The following is a 19,266-nucleotide window of genomic DNA, read 5'->3' on the forward strand; positions in this document are numbered from 1 at the left end:
ATGGAAAGATGGGATATTATAAAAGAGAGTAAAATAAAAGCAAGAGAGAGAGAGAGAGAGAGAGAAAAGGACAAAAATAAAAGGAAGAGACATTAAAATATTTTATAAAATGTTGAAGATATTAAGGAGTTATTTATTATGCCTATTTTAATATTAAGGCTATATCAGTTCTTTTTAAAATCAAGAATTTTATGAATTTTTTGTTTTTTTGGTTTTTATGTTAAATTACGATGTTGGAAATAATAATGAAAAACTTTGATAATATTATTTATAATAATAAAAAAAAAAATTGAACATTTTTGCAAAATTTTTGGAATAATGCATAAAAGTATTTTTAAAAAGGTACTTTTAAAATTAAGAGTAAAATATTATAATGAAGGGAGGGTGGTTGAAACTATAAGGAAATTTAGTATTCAATTCAAATTTCTTAAAAATCTTTATAATGTTTTGGGAGAATAAATTTTTAAAATAATAAAAATAAAAATTTTGATAACTCATAATAGAGAAAATAATGGCTTTTCTATATTATTAGAGAAAAGTCGGATTCCTTTGTGAAATTTATAATTAATACTGGAATGAAACTGTTATACAAATAATGTGGAAATGCTGTTTAATTATAATATTTTTAAATTTTGAAAATAATTAATAAGTTATAAGAGAAATACAATGTAGAAATAAAAAATTCGTTCCTGGTTCACATTTTATTTTTCTGAAAATTGAACTTATTCAGTTAGAGTATAAAATTTCAAGATTTCAAATTATTAGTGCTGTGCGTATACATACTCGTATTATGGTTACAAATACAAAATTTACTACTATATATAATAAAAAATACAATTTTCAATGATCTAATTTACCTATATGGAAAATTGAACAATGATGACAAAATTCCGAATTTTTGTAGCGAAAAATATGTGAAGAGCAGTAAAATAAATTAGAGTATATATAAATTTACGTAATTTACAATTGATAATTATTATCTACCTAGTTCTAGAATTATAGATTGTAATATTTTTGAATTATTTTTGTTGCACTGAACTTAGAACTTAGAATTAAGAATTTAAAAATGAACACAAAGAATGAATTGTAACTAAACACTGTACGAGCTTCCCAGCTCATATGTGAATTAAATTGAACAAATAAAAAATAAATAAATAAAAATTATTTATTTATTTATTTATAATTGTACGAGTATATTGCTTTTGATATATAATCGAATATTTGAAATCGGTTATGATATGAAAAACTTAACAGATTCTTTTGAAAGTTTTTCTAAATTATTATATTAATTAGAGTTTTCTTCCTTCATATACAAATATATTCAGGGTATAATCAAAGAAATATAATTATACCTCACAGAATTCCCATAATTCTAAATATTTAATTTAACCCCATTCATTCTTAAAACATGAATGAAACCAAAAATTTATAATTCAATTGCAACCCCATAAATTATTTATGAAAAAAAAAAAATTTTCTTTTTATTCTAAATTAATTATTTATAATAATGTTAAAGTTTAAATTGCGTATATACTTAAACAATTTATACATTACTGACATCTTTTCAAAAAAAAAAAAAAATCAATATCAAAAATACTATAACCGTCCATACTAACATAATATTAATTTGTATGCGTGTACATTACTTTTTCTTGACCTCCATTTAGTTTTCATTTTCTATACCATTTCAAATTTCCATTAGAATTTATTTTTTTTTTTATTATCAATAATTTGATCATAAAATAATTCTGTTTCTTAAAAACTATCTGTGTATATACGGGATATTATAAAATGAGTTGAAATGAATTCAAAATAATATGAAATTAAGTTGGGTGATGAAGAAGAAGAAAAATATTATTGTATGTTAGTAAGAGTATACACTCATTTTTAACTTCTTCACGCAAAAAATACATATTATAAGAACTTTTATACATACATAAAATAGTAAAGTTAATAGATCGAATATAATTTTCTTGATTTTAAATGTAGTGAACTGAAAAGTTCAAGAGGTTTTCTCTTTTTTTTTCTTTTTTGTAACGTTATTTTATTTTTTCTTCAAATATCATCAATATCATCAACGTATTATAATCAATAAGTAGACTATAATAATAGTGTATGTATATGTATGTGTATATAGAATTATGTATAAAAGAAAAAGATATCACATATTTCTGTGACATCTTTATAGAAAAAAAAAGACATGATTTTTTTTTTCTCAAATATTGAATAAAAAAAAATTTTTTTTTTTTAGATTGAAATTCAATAAATCCCTGTTATATTATACGAGTTTATTACACAAAAAAAAATTATATAAGTAATGTATGAGAAGGAGTAATAGATAGGAAGAGAGAGAGAGAGCGAGAGGGAGAGAAAGAGAGACGAAGATTTTAATAAATCTTTCACTATATTTTTCGAATATATTATTAAAAAAAATAAATTCAAGAAAAAATTCAAGTAACGTAAAAACATACCGTACATGTGGCTCCAAAATAAAAATAATAATGTAAGTTATTTCAATCTAAAGGATAATTTTGAAAAAAAAAAATTTTTTTTTGTTTGTACTTTTATGTCTTCTTTAGCACTTTTCCAAAAAATTTTTGAAAAAGAGTGCTTATTAGTTTCACTCTGTCCGTCTGTCCGTGCGTCTGTTTACAAAAATTCTACACCCTTGAAGACACAAGGCTAAAATTTAACGTGTACATAGATCTTTACTAGAAACTTATTTTCGTAGAAGAAAATTTTTACTCATCTCCCCCCACTCTCTACAAGTTAAACCCTCCTAAAACTGTGAAAATGCCATTTTTTAACTACTTATTGCAGTGAAACCATAAGCATTTTTAAAATTTTACGAACGCAGCATACTAAAGGTAAATTTTAAAAAAGAAAACAAAATGGCCGTTCAAATGTACCGTTATCTAAATTTTTTCCAAATTTTTGGTATCATTTTTCTTCTAGACGACCGGTTGTAGGAGCCTGAAATTGTAGCAGCTTTTAGACTCTAATAAATAGTTCATTTCGTTAGAAGAAAATTTTTTTCCATCTCTATCCGCTCTCAAGTTATCGTCTGTTGAAATTCGTAAAATGTGAATATTTGACACCTTATATTTCCGAAACCGCAAGATTTTTAAAATTTCTATAAGCGCAAAAACTAACGGTAAATTCCATAACATTAAAAAATATAATTATTTTTCTTAACTCACAATATTAACCCTTACAATCAAGCATTATGTTAACCCCACTTTATATTAATTTTTGATTTATTTCAAAGACTGCATGTTTGCGTCATCCTAAATATATGCAATCCTAGAAATAGTTTTGTATATGAATGAAAATAATGTTAATAGTGTGATAGGTATACATAGACTGCATTTAACAGCAGAATTTTCACTTGTTGAGGGAAAAAGTGCTACAATACAAACCATTGGTTTGACCCAACTTTATTTATATTTTTTTTGTATATTTTCTTATAAAAGATTTAAGTGAAAAAATAAGACGATATTATGTTAGAAATTAAAGAATGAAAGAAAAAATTTCTTGCATTATTCGAAATTCAAATATTTTAATATGCAGTTTTCATTTTATTTTTTTTTTTTAAGGAGAAGCAATTCAATTTTGTTTGCAATTTTGTATGTAAAGTTTATATTTTTTTTTTTACCATATTCAAAGTTTTTTAATCAACTGTTCAAAATCAATTTTTCATATTTTTACAGTAAATGAATTTAAGTATGAAATAAAAAAAATATTTTTTTTTAGTTTTGTAAAGAGAAGAAAAAAAAATTTACAAGTTTTTTTTTATTTTCTTTCTTTTAATAAATATTTTTTAAATAACAAACGAAGTCAAAGAGGGAATGTGAGAGAGAAAATATGATAAAAATCAATTTTAGTTGTTTACACGCAACAACGCATTTTATATTGTATATAAGGAGCATAAAAAACTTTATTATTATTTGAGATTTTTGAATTTTGAATTAGTTTTGAAGAGAGTAGTTTTTCACAAGAAATTTATTTTTGAAGAGCGAAAGTTAAATGTCATCTTGTTCCATACTATAATAAATATTTTTTTACAGAAAATAATTACTAAATATAAGAATAGTACAATTGTTACAAAAAAATTTTTCCATTATTATCAATTTGATTATTAATTTAAAAATAGAATGAGCTACCGTCTTGTTAGTTAGTTAGTTAGAGAACGGTGGTGGCACCTCAAGTGCTGCCACCCAGCTGTAGGCCAGCATATCGGCATCCGTCCGCAACACCTCTATTCCTCTAAATCCATTGAAGTTTCTTTGAAAAAGTTTAGCAGATCACTCAATGACGTCTTTAATCAGTCAAAAAACTATCCTCCCAAAAAGCGTCTCCTGCTGCGCAGGAGCAGGGCACAGCACTCACAAAACACATGACGCACATCCATCACCATCCCGATATCATGGTATCCCCGGAAAATATCAGATGAGGAAATATTCAGCCTTTTAGCCATCTTTCTCAATAAACATTGTCTTATCAAAATGTCAATCGCAATAGGAATATCCCTCCTTCTCAACATTAGCAGATCCCTCACGCTATCTTGTTAGTGTATACAATATTTTTAGCAGGAAAAAGCTTATATTTCGGTAAATTAGCAATGACATTGTAATTTGTAGCAGAGAAAAAAAAAGAATTCTTTTTTAATAAGAGAATTCTCTATTTTCTATAATTAAAAATTGGAGAGAAATATCACGCCTTATTTGAAATTTATTAGTTAAGTTTAAGGTTATAGAAATTGGATATATATATATATGGATATATATATATATATATATATATATATACCTAAGGATTTAATATTCCATTAATTTCGGAATTTCTTTATTTTTTGCAGTTGATTTAAATTCTTGATAATTTTGTTTTAATATTTTTGACTAGTATACTTATTAAGCAATTACTGATACTTGCTAACTATGTACTTGCTATGTAGTTGACATAATGTTTTTTTTTATAAAATTTTAAAACATGTTTTGATATTATGCATACCTTAGTTATAATTGCCTCCTCTATCGGTTTATTAAAAATCAATATTAGCAAATCAGATCCAGATATGCGGAACAGTGAAATTTTATAACTTATGTATTTTTTTATGCCCATTACGTCTAAATTCTAAAAATCAAAACAACATTTATTACATTACAATGTATTGCCTAATTGCATATACAAAAATCTTTTTTTTTTTTAAAAACTTTCTATACATAAATATATAAATGCTTGCCTTGCACTCTTTATATTTAATATATTTATATATATAAAATAATTTTAATGAAAATATTTAATGGAGAGCACACTTATTTTCTTATATATAGAAGAAAATATAAAAATTTTCCAAAAGGATTTTACTGATCATTATATGTTTATTAGAGTGTGGATTTTTAGTACTTGAAATTATTTTGAAACTTGAAATATTTATATATATATACATATATATATATTAACAATTTTTACCTGAGTTAAATTAAAGTATGTATGTATATTATATAAGAGCACTTTATTTAAATGTCTATAAGATGTTACCTTTTTTTTTTAAAAAATTTTGTTATTATATTGGAAGAATTTCAGATTTATTAAAGACTTTATATATATATATATTTTATACAACACTTTCATACATATGAATAGGTATATATGTGTAAAATTTTTCATATACTTAATATGGGCTTCAACTAAAAGTGATTTTTTTTCTAATTCCATAATTTTTTCATTTTGTTTGTTGTTGTGGTATATGCAATTTGTAGACGCAGTCGAGACTTTCGTCTATGAGTCTTGACCTAGATATATTATAATATTATACATATATGTATATATATTATGTTTGAAAATAAATTAATTTTAAATCACATATTATGTGTATAGGATAAAAATTCTAAACATAAAAACTAATGTAGTTTTTAGTTTTTCCTCTTCTTTGAATGAAATAATAATGTTGAAAGAATTTTATGTACCTGCATATTAAACAATTTTGCTAAGTTGAATATCTACTGAGGATGTTCTTGTATAAAATGGCCTTGATTCAGATTAATTTTTTTTACGTTTTTTTGCAACATTAATATAAACGAAAATCTGAAATTTGCAATCCCATTTCAAATTCCATCTATGTATATATTATATATATACATAACGTACATGGACATCATAATTTTGAATGACTTATCAACAGTGTAGTATAGAAATTGAAAAATGCAATTCTATACTTGTGAATTTTTTGAAAAAAAAAAATATTTTTCTTCAAAATTTTTTAAGTACATAGACTTGAAATTGTTATACAAAATTTTGCATAAAATTTGAAAAAATTTTGTTGAATTATTTTCAATGTGAATTTTCAACATTTTCTCATTCATATTTTTCCCTATTAAGTATGCAATATAAAAAAAAAATTTTTTTTTTCACCTTCATAACATTGTTAATAATTAATTTATTAAATAAATTATTCTACATATTTTTGCAAATTCAATTTTATGTTAACACTTTTTTTTTGAAATTTAAGAGATTTTTAAGAATTTAAATATGTAAGTGGATGATATACAGAAATGACACAGTCTAATGGGTATGAGCAATTTAATATTTTTATATTATAAATTATAATTATACTTATGCATTAATGCATAATTTAATAATTTGAATTATATGATTATGATGTAATATTATAGTGCTTAAATTAATGCTGTTATACTAGTTGTAATAATATTGAAGAATATTGAAAATATAAAGAAAAAGACATAGGCAATTCAATTATAATTAATAATTAATTAGAAAATACAAAAATTATTATACTTGATATTTTATAATATTAAAATTGTTCTGGAATTTTGATTTTAAATTTTGTACATTTGCATTTTGAAAGATGTTGTTATAATGCTCCTCTTAAGAGTATATGACATTTCCATTTACACCCAACTAAATAAACGAATAATTGAGAAGAGTACATAAATGAATACACTAGATTACCATAGGTGACATTAATATTGTATTGTTTAATTAATTAATAATTAAATTTCAAAATGAAAGTCAATGTCTTGATTTTTTTTTGATTCATATATAGAAGGAAGTAATTTTTACTTCTGTACAATAAGTAAAAGAATAGCTTTAATTAAAATTAATGAATTAAATATTATATTGCATGCTTTTTATGATTTATGCAACTAGCATGCAAAATAAATGCGAGAAATGTAACATTTTCGTTTAAAAAGAGACAAAAGTTTAAATTATTACAAGAAAGTTTAAGAGTTTTACTTGTTCTGAATTTCATGAGAAATATTTTTTAACTCTTATAATTTCATTTATTTTTAAATCTCTTTCGTATAAAAATTACTTAAAAGCGAAAATTGTTTATTCTTTTTTTTTTTGCATATTTTAAGGATGAAATTTTTATTGTTTTTTACTCTCATTGATTGAAATTTCTCATTTATCATTATTATTCCCTTATCAATACACTAGATTAAAAAATTCAAACTATAAGTTTTAAAATATTTTCATTGCAATTTTTTTCTCCAGATTCATTATTCTTTTTGTATAACAGAAACAATATTATTGATTTACTCAAATCTCTTCTTGGATCAAAGAACAGATTTAAGAGAAATTTTTTTTATTTTTTTTTAGTTTTCGAAATCAGACAAATAAAAAGTTTAAAAAATTTAATTTAAGTTTTTATTCACAAATATTAAAAAATAAAAGTTTTTGAATTTGAAATTTTCTGATATCCCGTTATTGTTATACATAGGAAATAAAATTTTTAACAATTTTATAAAATAGTATTTAAAATATTTGTAATAGAATAATATTACAAAAATATAAGATAAAAGTAAAATTATAATAAAAAATGAGAGTACTGAATATTGGGTTCTGTTCTATTTCTTCTACTTTTTTCGTTTGTTTTCTTTTCATTATTATTATTTGTAAGTTTCCTTGATGTCCTTTTATTTTCTTAATGGTGCAAAACATATAAAAAGCCATTAGTAGTGCAGTATATACAAAATTATTTTTTTTTTTTTTGTTGTGAATTTCTTTTTATTATTTTTCCTATATAATAATGATAAATTATTGTTATCTGATATTATTTTTTAATTGAATAAAAAACGATTTAAAAAAAAAATAACAACAAATAAAAATGTATATGTATGTAAGCTTATATAAACTTGTATTTGAATGTTTTATATCTATAGACAGAGGACAGAAACTTTTCCACTTAAAAATTTTTCAAAAAAGAAAAAGAAAATAAAAAAAAATTTTCATCTACTTTCCATTTTTATTATTATATGATTTTATTTTAAAATTTATATATACAAAACTTTTGAATTACAATAAAATTGTATTCCAATGATGACCCAATAAACTACTTATCTAAGATCCAAGAGGAAAATAGGATGTATTTTGTTATATATAATATAGAGATAAATAAGTATAGGAATTCTATGCGCTATATATAATGCTATAGATGTTTTATGAATGAAGACAAGTTATCCCGAAATCCATTGATTTTTTTGATTTAGTCGTTGTATGTGATTTGGTTTAAATTGAATTGAATTCTGACCTACGTAGCTATCTCCGGCGCTCATTGCATATGCTTACATTGCACATAAGCAGGATCCGGCGCTGGTTGCTGTTTACTTAATTTTATCATCTAAGCAAATAAATTTAAAAATAATCATTGATATTTTTTATTTCATTTTCTACTAATATAGATTTGCGACACCGAATTTTCAAATACGCTTTGAATTCAAATTCCAATATACTTTTAAATAATTCCAGTTGTGAGCTAAATACCTAATTGTCCTAATTGTTAATAGTTGTATGATAAAGTATAATCTATTCATTTTGAAATGATTTCCTAGCCAATGTTCGTACAAATGAATGTTCGCATTAATAATTTTCATGTGATGCTCATTTTAAACTCAACACCATGTCTTGAATATACCATAAATAATAGGAAACTTAAATTTTTTTTCTTATATCGTAAATTTATATTCAGATTTACATGTTTTAAAATTGTAAAGAATAAAAGTTACCCCATAGCTAGGAAATATAAAGAGCAAAAAAATAAAATAGAAATTTGTGATGAAAAATGAAAAACTTTTGATTTTTATTTTCTTTTATTTGCGATCGCGTTGGATACAAGAAAAGCAAATATGTATTAAAAATTTTTAAAATTTTTATTTTTCAAAGAAAACAAAGTTTTGTAATAATAAAAATTAAAAAAAAAAATTGGATTAATTTTTATTGGCTACAGTCTAACTTACTCTATGCACCCTACAATTGGACAATATTGGTTAGAAAAAAGTAGTAATTACACAATTAATCAAATTGGTAGTGTTTTCGATTGAGTTCCGTCCATAACGTATTAAAATTTGGATAATAAAATACGAAAATTTAGTATACCCATATGTATAAGGGAAAGTAGTATGTTGAAATCTTTAAATATGTACTAGACTTTCTTCCCGTTGAAGTATTTATTTCGTTTAGTTTTTTATAAGTGTTCCATTTTTACTCCCGTATTACTTGAATGAATTGTTAGTTAAAAATTTTTGGGAATAAGAATTATGAAGGGCATTTTTCGTGAAATTCACAAATATTCTTAAGAAAAATCATTGACAGAGAAATTATTTGTGGAGCTTTGTTTACCTAATAATAAATTCAAAAATCGCTTGGTCGATTGAATAATCCTTTAAACATAAAAACATCTTAATAAGGTTTTTAAGTTTTAGATAGAATTTTGAATTTTTCATTCATTATTGTAAAAAAATTTCAATATATTTGGATAGCGAATTAAAGCAATATCCGGAAAGCAGAATATTTCATAGCAGGCATTTTCTGAACGCTCAGCAAATTATTAATATTTGCTATATACTAATCCAAGCTCTTAGCCCCGTTAAACGCATTATTGCATATTATGCTATTATGCTATATTATGCTATGTTTATTGCTATTAATGCATTATGCGTGTTTATTGCATATTACTTGACCCAATATGGTTTAAATTCATTTCTCAATTTCTAGTCATGAGAAACTTCATTTTTCATTATTTTCAATCAATAAAACTTATGTATTTTAAATAAGAATGCAAAAAGAAAAACGAACAAACAGAAAAGAAAAAATTCAACTCTTTAATTTTTCCTTTTTTTTTTTCGTTTATTCTCATGTTTTTTTTCATATTCTTTGGATTTGCCCTCTTCTTTTCTTATCTTTTCTTTGCAGTTTATTAAAAGATTTTCTTTCAATTTTTTTTTCGTTTTCCAATTTCTATATAATATAGAATGTGCTATAATATGCATCTCTTATATGTAAGTATGTTTGTATACATCTCTAATACATAAGAATCATTAAATATTTGGATTTACTTAAGGGATATTAAAGAAATCTCTAATATTATATTTCAATTTCGTACACATAACTGTACTTGTATATTATATATACTTTATTACCTAAAGACTAATTTGGTTCATACGCTATTTTTGCATTTTTTGAGTTAAGAGTAAATGTGAATCTAATAAAATGAGCTCTTTTAGAATCTGTTATCAGTTTTTCATTATCACTTGTGATTCCTAAGAAAACTCAGTATCGAGATTTTATTTATGTTTACGAGTTCATTACACTCTAGTGCAATTGTTTTGTTTTTAAAGTTGTTTTTCTTGAAATCAAATAAATGGCGTATAGACCAAATTAATAATAAGTTTGACAACTTATAGAATTTTTCATATATAATATAATATAAGTGAAACTCTTACATTATAAGCGTGTTATTAAATTAATTTATTCTATATTATATTGAAAAATACATTCAAATATACATGTTGTATATTCAAATATATTAATATGTGAATATATTGTATGTAGTTTTGTTATATGGCAAAATAATATGCACATGTATATGCTCAGTATATACAATTCTTTCGGGAATTTAAAAAATTGAAACATACATTTATTTTGGATTCTTTTTTTTTGGATATAATTTTTGATATTGCAGATAACATGGTGTTGTAATATGATGCAATTATAAGTATTATGTATATATAATCCGGTATTGCGGGACATTCATTTCAATTATATTAAATATATAAAATGTCTTATACCCTCATACACTCTCATATTTTTATAACATTACGTTGTTGAGAACATTTTCATTTCGATATTCCTAAAAAATGGTATATGTAAATTTTGGAAATAAATTAAGAGACAGGCCGCCATACACTAACAAACAAACAAAACAAAAAATGCAAAAATAAATTTTGTAAGGGAAAAGGGGTGCGCCGAAAATTTAGGGATTTTATTTTCCTCTTCAATTTTTCTCTTTCTTTTTTTTTTTTATAATGAGATTTATGGATTAAGGATATTTTATATTCGAGATAATAAAATTAACTTTTTAGTTATAATTTTTTTTTCCTTCTTAGCACATACTTTTTGTAGAACAAGAATAAGATTTAGTGAGTGAGAATAACAAAAAAAACAACGCAACAATAAGAACAGGATTAATGGGAAGAAAAACTGAGAGGAAAAATAAAATTAAGAATTTTTTTTTTTGTTTAAAAAAAGATGGAAAAAGAATTTCTTTATTTTCTTCATTTCATTTTGGTGGAAAATTTTTGATCATAAAATTAAAATATTTTATGATTTCTCTTATATATTTTTTTTTGTTAAATATTTTATTTAAAAAAAAATTCCAAAAATGAAAAAAATAGGAAAATAATAAGAAAATAAGAAAAGGATTTGGAATTTTTTAAATTAAGATGGTGAATAAGAACAAAAAAAATGGAAGAGAAAACAAAAATTTCCTTTCTTTTCTATTTGATCTTTTAATTAAACGGTAAAAAGGACAAAGAAAAAGCAAAAAAATAAAAATTTTCTTTTGTTACATTAAATTTTTTCTTTCGTCCTCTTTTTATGTTGTAAACTTCTCTCCAGTATATACATATATTAAAAATCCTGGAGTAAAATCACAATTCTATTGTTAGAATGTTTTTTTTGAGTAAAATTTCCTCTTTTTTTGCATTACGCTTGATTTGCATTCAATAAAGTTTATGCGAAATAAATGAAGAATATTATAAGAAGTTTATTAAAATAGTTGAAAAAATTTTCTTATAAAAGCTACCACATTAATATTATTCTATAAATGTAATTATAATAATTGAATTATAGAACTTAGTAAACTTAAACTTATAAAATTAAATTAATTTTTGCTTTGGAAATTTATTCAAAATATTATGTAATTAAAATTATGGCAATAATAAATTGTATACCAAATATTCTAATAGTTTTGCAATTATTTTAATACGTTTAGAATATTCAACAGAGAAACTTGTTTGTGTTATACATATTATTTTGAAGTATTGTATGTGATGTCACTTTATATATGTAATTTTCTATATAATATTATTATTGATTAGGATTTACCTAGAAATATTTGAAAGCACATATGTATGTAAGATGTGTTTAATGTACGAAGAAAATTAAATTTTGATTATTTATTTAAGATTTTAAAAGATTCTCGTTTTAATTAAAATAAATATTTACAAATCTATATTGTATTTTTGATAAAATTTCCGTGCATATTTATATGGAAGTGATAAATTTTATTTAAACAGATTTTAAATTTTAAATTTGTGTCGAGGACATAATTGAATTCGGTATATAATACGAGTATTTTGTTTGTATATATAGTTTATTTTAATGGAATATTGTTGTAATAATATTTTAAAACAAAAATATAAAACAAATTCAAATTCATAATTAGATATTAAATTTTATCCCACAATTTTTTTGTATTATAGATTTCAAGACAATGATTAATAAATTGTAGGTAAATTTTTTATAAAGTCTAACTATTCTGCTATAAGTGCAGACATTTACTATAGACAGACTAAAGTCATTTACTCAGAAAAGGAAACCAGTTTTTCAATTACTTTATGTACATATATCATAAGCGGTTTATTTATTTCCTTGAGGATTGAGAAATACCCTTGCATTTATAGTGAAGTATACATAAATCTTTGTTTGAAAACAAATAATTGCATAATTTAATGTTTGTATTTGAGTTAGTGATTACATTTCATAAGTTATGCAAGTTGATTATACAAACTAGTCATACAAATTGGTCATATTTGTTGATCATGCCTGTTGATCATGCAAGTTGGTCATGCAAGTTTGTCATGCACGTTGGTCATGCATGTTGATTATTTCTCTTGATTACTTAAACCGATCATGCAAGCTGATCTCGAATTTGGTCATGCAATTTTTTATGCATCTTGTACATGCAAGTTGGTCATTCATATTGATAATGCAAATTGGTCTGACATATTGGTCTTGGCCCACACTGTTCATTCCGTTTTTTAGACATCATGGCGGGATATTTTTAAAAATCTTCCTGAAATTTCAAGATGATCGGATTAATAATAGCAACATAAACAGCTATCCGATAATTTAGCTATTTACTCTTGTAAATTAAAGAGTTTATAAACATTTTAAATTTTGGTAATTCTTAAAATATTTATTTGCAATGAAACGTTAAGACACTTTCCCATACATCACTAAAATTAAACATTGCATAAGTAAAACCAAATCAGGGTTCAGTTTGCTTTCGCTCTCAGCAATTTATCAGCAATTCCTACCAAACTGTATAAAGACTAGTTTTGATTTTTCAAGTATTTGTATTATTTTTTCCACTCACTATAGAAGTTTTGCCAATTTCAGGTGTTATTACTCATAATTATTCCGGTAACTGGCTTCATTAACATTATTTAGATACGTTTTTACTCCAATATTACAGTAAACGCTAAATACCAAAAAGCGTTTCATCCAAACACTTATTTCAATTACCCAGAGGCTAGTTTACCGTGTTGTATTTCTCTTAAAAATGGCAACGAAAAAGACATGTTTCACAAAAAAAATATTTTTTTATCCTTTAATATTTTTAAAATAAAAATTTTCACAAAATTATTGATAATTTTTTTTTTCATTTGATTTGATCTTTATCACATTTTTTTACAATTTTTTCTTTTTTGTTTTTTTTTGAAATAATGTAACAAATTTGTTTTAATGAAAAAAAAAAAAATGTTATACAAGTTATTTTTAATAAATGCAAAAGGAAATTAAATTTCAAGTTAAAAAAAAAAGGAAAAGGGGGAGAATTGAAAAATAAATGAAAAAAAAAAATTGAAATTTAAAGAGGACAAAAAATTTATAATAAAAATCGGAAATTCTTTATAATTAAAGAGATAAAAAAAAATGATTAATTTTAAATTAATTATATGAAATATTTCTGTACATATATTTAGTAATAATACACACACACACAATTCATAACCGTACATAATAAACACTCATAATTTTTCAAAAACATAGACTTTTATTTTGGGGTGTTTCTCTTCTTACCACGAAAACAACAAAAAAAATATGAGAGAGGGAGTGAGCATTATGATGGCGGTTTAATGGGAAATTCTCTTATAATTATCGATGATTTTCTTTGGTTCTCGTTTGGTATACACAAAAAAATAAACTCATGATACTTCAATTCAAGTATATTATATAAAATACGCTTTAATATTATTTTTGTTGTTTTATTGGCTTCTAGTTACTTGATTCTTTTGTGACTTTGATTAATGATTAGATATTATGTCAGAAGAAGAAAAAAAGGAGAATAATAAACAAAAAAAATGAAAAAAAAAAATCAAATGAAACAAAATTGATTTTTCTTTAAACTTAAAAAAAAAAAAAATAAAAAAAATTTTTGTTTTGTGTAATATTAAGAGTGAAGGAGCAAAAAAGGATCGAAAGAATGAGAAATTAAATTCTAACTGATATTAATTTGCATCATTAACCTAAATTTTTTTAATTATGATTAAGATAGCGTGGTTGTCATAATCCTGGTTACTGTCGTTATCATATTTTTGTTTTTTGTTTTTTTTTTTGGTTTTGTTTTATAGGGAATTTTTAAGAATTTTTAATGGTTTGATATTATAAAAATGATTAAAATGCATTCAATTTTCTAGAGAGAGAGGATTTTCGTTAAGAGATGAAATTTTTTTTTTTAGAAAATCACTAAGGATTTTATAAAATAATTGAAAAGATTTTTGTTTTTAGGTTTTTATTTGTTTTATTGAGCTTTTATTTAATAAATAATTATTTATTATTTTTAAATTCTCGGTTGATTTCATTTCTCTATAATAATATTGACAAATTTTGAATTAAAAAATCCTTTGAGATCAAAAAATAATAAAATATTTTAATTAAGAAAATTTTATATAAAGTTTTATGATTGATTAATTTAATATTGTTAATATTTATTTTTGTTTTTTTGAAATTCAATTATTTGCATTGCATATTATTTTTGAAATCTAATGTGCATTTAATTAAAAAAATAAAATAAAATTTTACATAATTAATTTTAATTTAATTTTAAAATGTTTGTGTCTTGTTTTTGTTATTTTATTTAATTTTCAAGAAATTGTGCATAAACAAAATGCAATAGTTCCAATTATATATAATAAACAAAATGCGAGTTCCAATTATAATAAGTTTTTCAATATTTTAAGAAAAATCAGTGGTTCTGAAATAGTTTTAATCTAGCAACTACTAATAATTGCTAGAAATTAAGCCATATTACTTTGGACTCAATATTGCTTTATAAAATTATTTATGGGAGTTGATAGTTATGATTTTTTACACTATGTTTACTTGGTTCAAATTACAAAACCAAATGAATAAAAAAATTGTAGTTCAAAATGATATTTATTAATATTTTACAAATATAACTTTAAAATTAATATTACTAATATCGGTGGCTCTTTAAGAATTAACATTTTCAAAAAAAATTGAATAACGTAAAATGGATAAATTATCAGAATAATTTGCAAATTTATGCAATTTTTGAGTAAATTTTTTGAAAAATTTTGTAAAATTTTAATTTATTTTCAATTATAAGAGATTATATAGAATGAATGTTAAATTTACAAATAATTAATCATACAACGCTCTTGTAATAATAAAACAATTAAAGTCCGTAAATAAAAGCTATGAGAAAATAATTGTGTGTATAATATTGAAAATTGCTTTTGAAATTTTAAAAATAATTGTTTTCTTCAATTACAAAATAATTCATAAATTACAAATACTTGAACTTCTTTCTTGGAACAAGCATTCACGAGGAAATAAAAAAAAAACATTTTTCCAAATTAGTTTTTTAGTATACAAGTGCAGAAAATTTCAAATAAAATCGTCCGAATAGATCTTTATTATTACAGTATAATTGTGAACATTTACGATAATACTGCATAAACACCACATGACATAAATAATAAAGTATATATACATACACACACATATATGTTCATATACTTACTTTCAATATATTTTACGATTATATTATTACCAAAAGTATTTTCAAAAGTTGAATCCTTATAATTTTACTGAATCGTGTAAACAAAAAAAAAAAAAAAATAAAAATAAGTAAAAGACAAACTTGAAATTACAAATTTTACGCGAAAAACTTTCTAAATTTTCATGTTATTTTCAAATATAAATTTTAAATACATATATAGAAATCTATATAAAATGTATGCATATATATACCCTAACATAATATGTTTGTATCAGTTATCCCATATATTTGTCTTTTTCATATATATGAAATAAAAATTTCTTAATATTAAATTGTCGAGGAATCAGTTGTGATTCTGATTTACAATACTAAATTAAAAAATAATATTATAATATATATATGCGAGTTTATTGTATGTATATTGTGTATTATGTCAGAGGTTGTTAAAATAAATATTTGTGGAATTCTGTGGGTTTTCTTGAATTTGAATAGCAATTTCGTAAGTGATAATTCTTTACTAGATAAAATAACATGCAAAAACGGAATCATGTTATTATTTTATAATATTGTTGAATACGAAGAAATTAGGTTCTTCAGAGACTATTCACAAATCGAAAATTCTCTAATTATCTATTAAGTAAAAGTATCTAATTCCATTTATTGATTAAATTGTAAATAAAATATTAAAAATCAATTTTACTAGTAAAAATAAAGTAAAACTAGTTTTCATTAACAAAATCTCATTGATTAAATTGTGGCTAAACTACTTTTAATTTTTTTTATAATTTCACTGATATTACAAACTACAAAATTTTCCTATTATAAACTTATAACTCGTAAATCATAATTCGATTGAAATATCGTAAATCTATCTTTAATATTATGTATAGAGAAAATAGTCTACACAGAATTGACGATTATTATTTGTAATAGCAATTTGTTGAGTAATTATTTAAGCATTTATTTGAATAATTATTAAAATTTTGTGACAGAAATATAAGAGTGAACACGTAAACGAAATACAATAGATATATCGTAAATTTGTATTTATCTTATAAGTGAATACATGGTCAATTCAACAAAATGTTGTCAATCGCTGTCTTATATTGTACAAAATATTTAAAAGAATTATATTCTAAATACATGTATATACAATTAAATGAATATGTGTACATGTGTGTATGTATGTTATATTATTAAATTCATTTCATATATAAAATCTGAAAAAAAAATTCCATAAGAAAATAAAGTAATTAAAGTGTTTTTCAGTTTTCTTATTTTTGTTATTTTTCGAATTTTTTTTTTGGAAAAACGAAAATACAAAACTTTTATTATGTTATTTATTGAAATAGCCTTGTATAAGGATATGCGGAAATTAAAACGAAACTTAATTTTTCTTCTTTTTTTTTGGAGCATATCTCATATACAGTTATTTTTTGTTAACTACAATGTTCTTCTACAGTTTATTTTCTCTTTTCTCTCTTCTTTATATTTTTAAACTTATACTTTGTATTTTTTTTTTGTTTTTGTATATTTCATCCATACATGAATGTAGGCATTATATGTATGTATGTATTTAAAGTGATGAAAATTTTTGTATACAATTATTGTACATTAAGGATGTTTGTGTTTTTTTTTGTTTTGTTATGTATGCAATAAAATTTATATGTGTAATTTTAAATTTTTATCTCGCATATGTGAATATCAAGGGAAACTCAGTGTAGTTAGTATAAGAAACAAAAAGAAAAATGAAAAAATTGCAAAAGAAAAAAAATTTTTTTTTCCCAGAAAACCCCCTTAAGGCTTATAAATTTTAAGAGTTTTGTTTTCTTCTTAACATTTTATACAAGAAATATCCTTTTTTATACTGCATTTTTCTTTCGGTTTAAAAAATTTTTTTGTTTTGATTGTTGTTTGTTTTCGTTTTTTTGAAATTTTATTCTCTTTCTATCATAAATTTTAAATTATATACAATTATATTGCATCTTTTTCAACCAAAAAAATCATAATTTCTTGTCTCATATTTTTTTTCTTTTTCTCTATAATATTTTTGTTTTTCTTTTATATTTTCATATGTACATATTATGTACAAATTATAAAATATTGACACATACATATACACAAAAATATAAAATCATAATAAATGCAAGTATACAGTATAGATCTATACTAATCGCATACATCGGGAAAAAACTTTATGAAAATTCAAAAAAATATTTTTTAAACTGATGATGGTATTTTATAATAAAAAATTCCATAGAGTCCTAATTAGAATACAAAAAATATTATGCTTCAAAGGTATATTTTTGGAAAAAAAAAAAAAGCATAATAATGAAAATAAAAATGAAAATTTATAATTTTGTACACAAAACCTAATGATCCAGAGTTTGCTGTTTTAATTTTTTTTTTTTGTTTTGTAAAAAAGCGATAAAAACTTTTTTTTTTTGGTTTTTTGTTTTAGATAATGAATAACGACGGAACGGTTTAATTTTAATGATATTCGAGATGGTTTATATAGACCTTCAGTTTCATTATAGAAGTGATTATGAGTTAAATTTTATTCGATAACATTTGTATTGTACAAGTTGCAAGAGACCAAAGTAGTGATTATCACGTTAAAAATATGAAGTGTATATGAAAATTTTAAGTACATATAAATTTGTTTTAGTTTTTAGCACTTTTCCAAAAAAATTTTTGAAAAAAGTGCTTATTAGTTTCACTCTGTCCGTCCGCCCGCCCGCCCGTCCGTCCGTCCGTCCGTCCGTCCGTCTGTCCGTGTGTCTGTTTACAAAACTTCTACACCCTTGAAGATAGAAAGCTGAAATTTTATATGTACATAGATCTTTATTAGAAACTTATTTCCGTAGAACAAAATTTTTACCAATCTCTCCCCCTCTAGAAGTTATACCCCCCCAAAACCCAAAAAATGGCCTTTT

At 22.7% G+C, this 19,266-nt stretch overlaps 1 protein-coding gene across 1 annotated transcript in view; it reads left to right on the top strand.

The window, feature by feature from the left end:
* Positions 1 to 18,833, top strand: part of LOC129611945 (neurogenic protein mastermind-like) — a 168,698-nt gene extending 149,865 nt beyond the window's left edge. Inside the window, exon 4 of the mRNA XM_055525372.1 lies at positions 18,792 to 18,833. Coding sequence (XP_055381347.1) covers positions 18,792 to 18,818 — 27 coding nt within the window. The 3' untranslated portion in view covers positions 18,819 to 18,833. The remainder of the gene's footprint in view (positions 1 to 18,791) is intronic.
* Positions 18,834 to 19,266: the final 433 nt, after the last annotated feature.

This window comes from Condylostylus longicornis, unplaced genomic scaffold (genome assembly GCF_029603195.1).
Source record: "Condylostylus longicornis isolate FDR11 unplaced genomic scaffold, ASM2960319v2 ptg000055l, whole genome shotgun sequence".
In the NCBI taxonomy this organism is placed as follows: Eukaryota; Metazoa; Arthropoda; class Insecta; order Diptera; family Dolichopodidae; genus Condylostylus; species Condylostylus longicornis.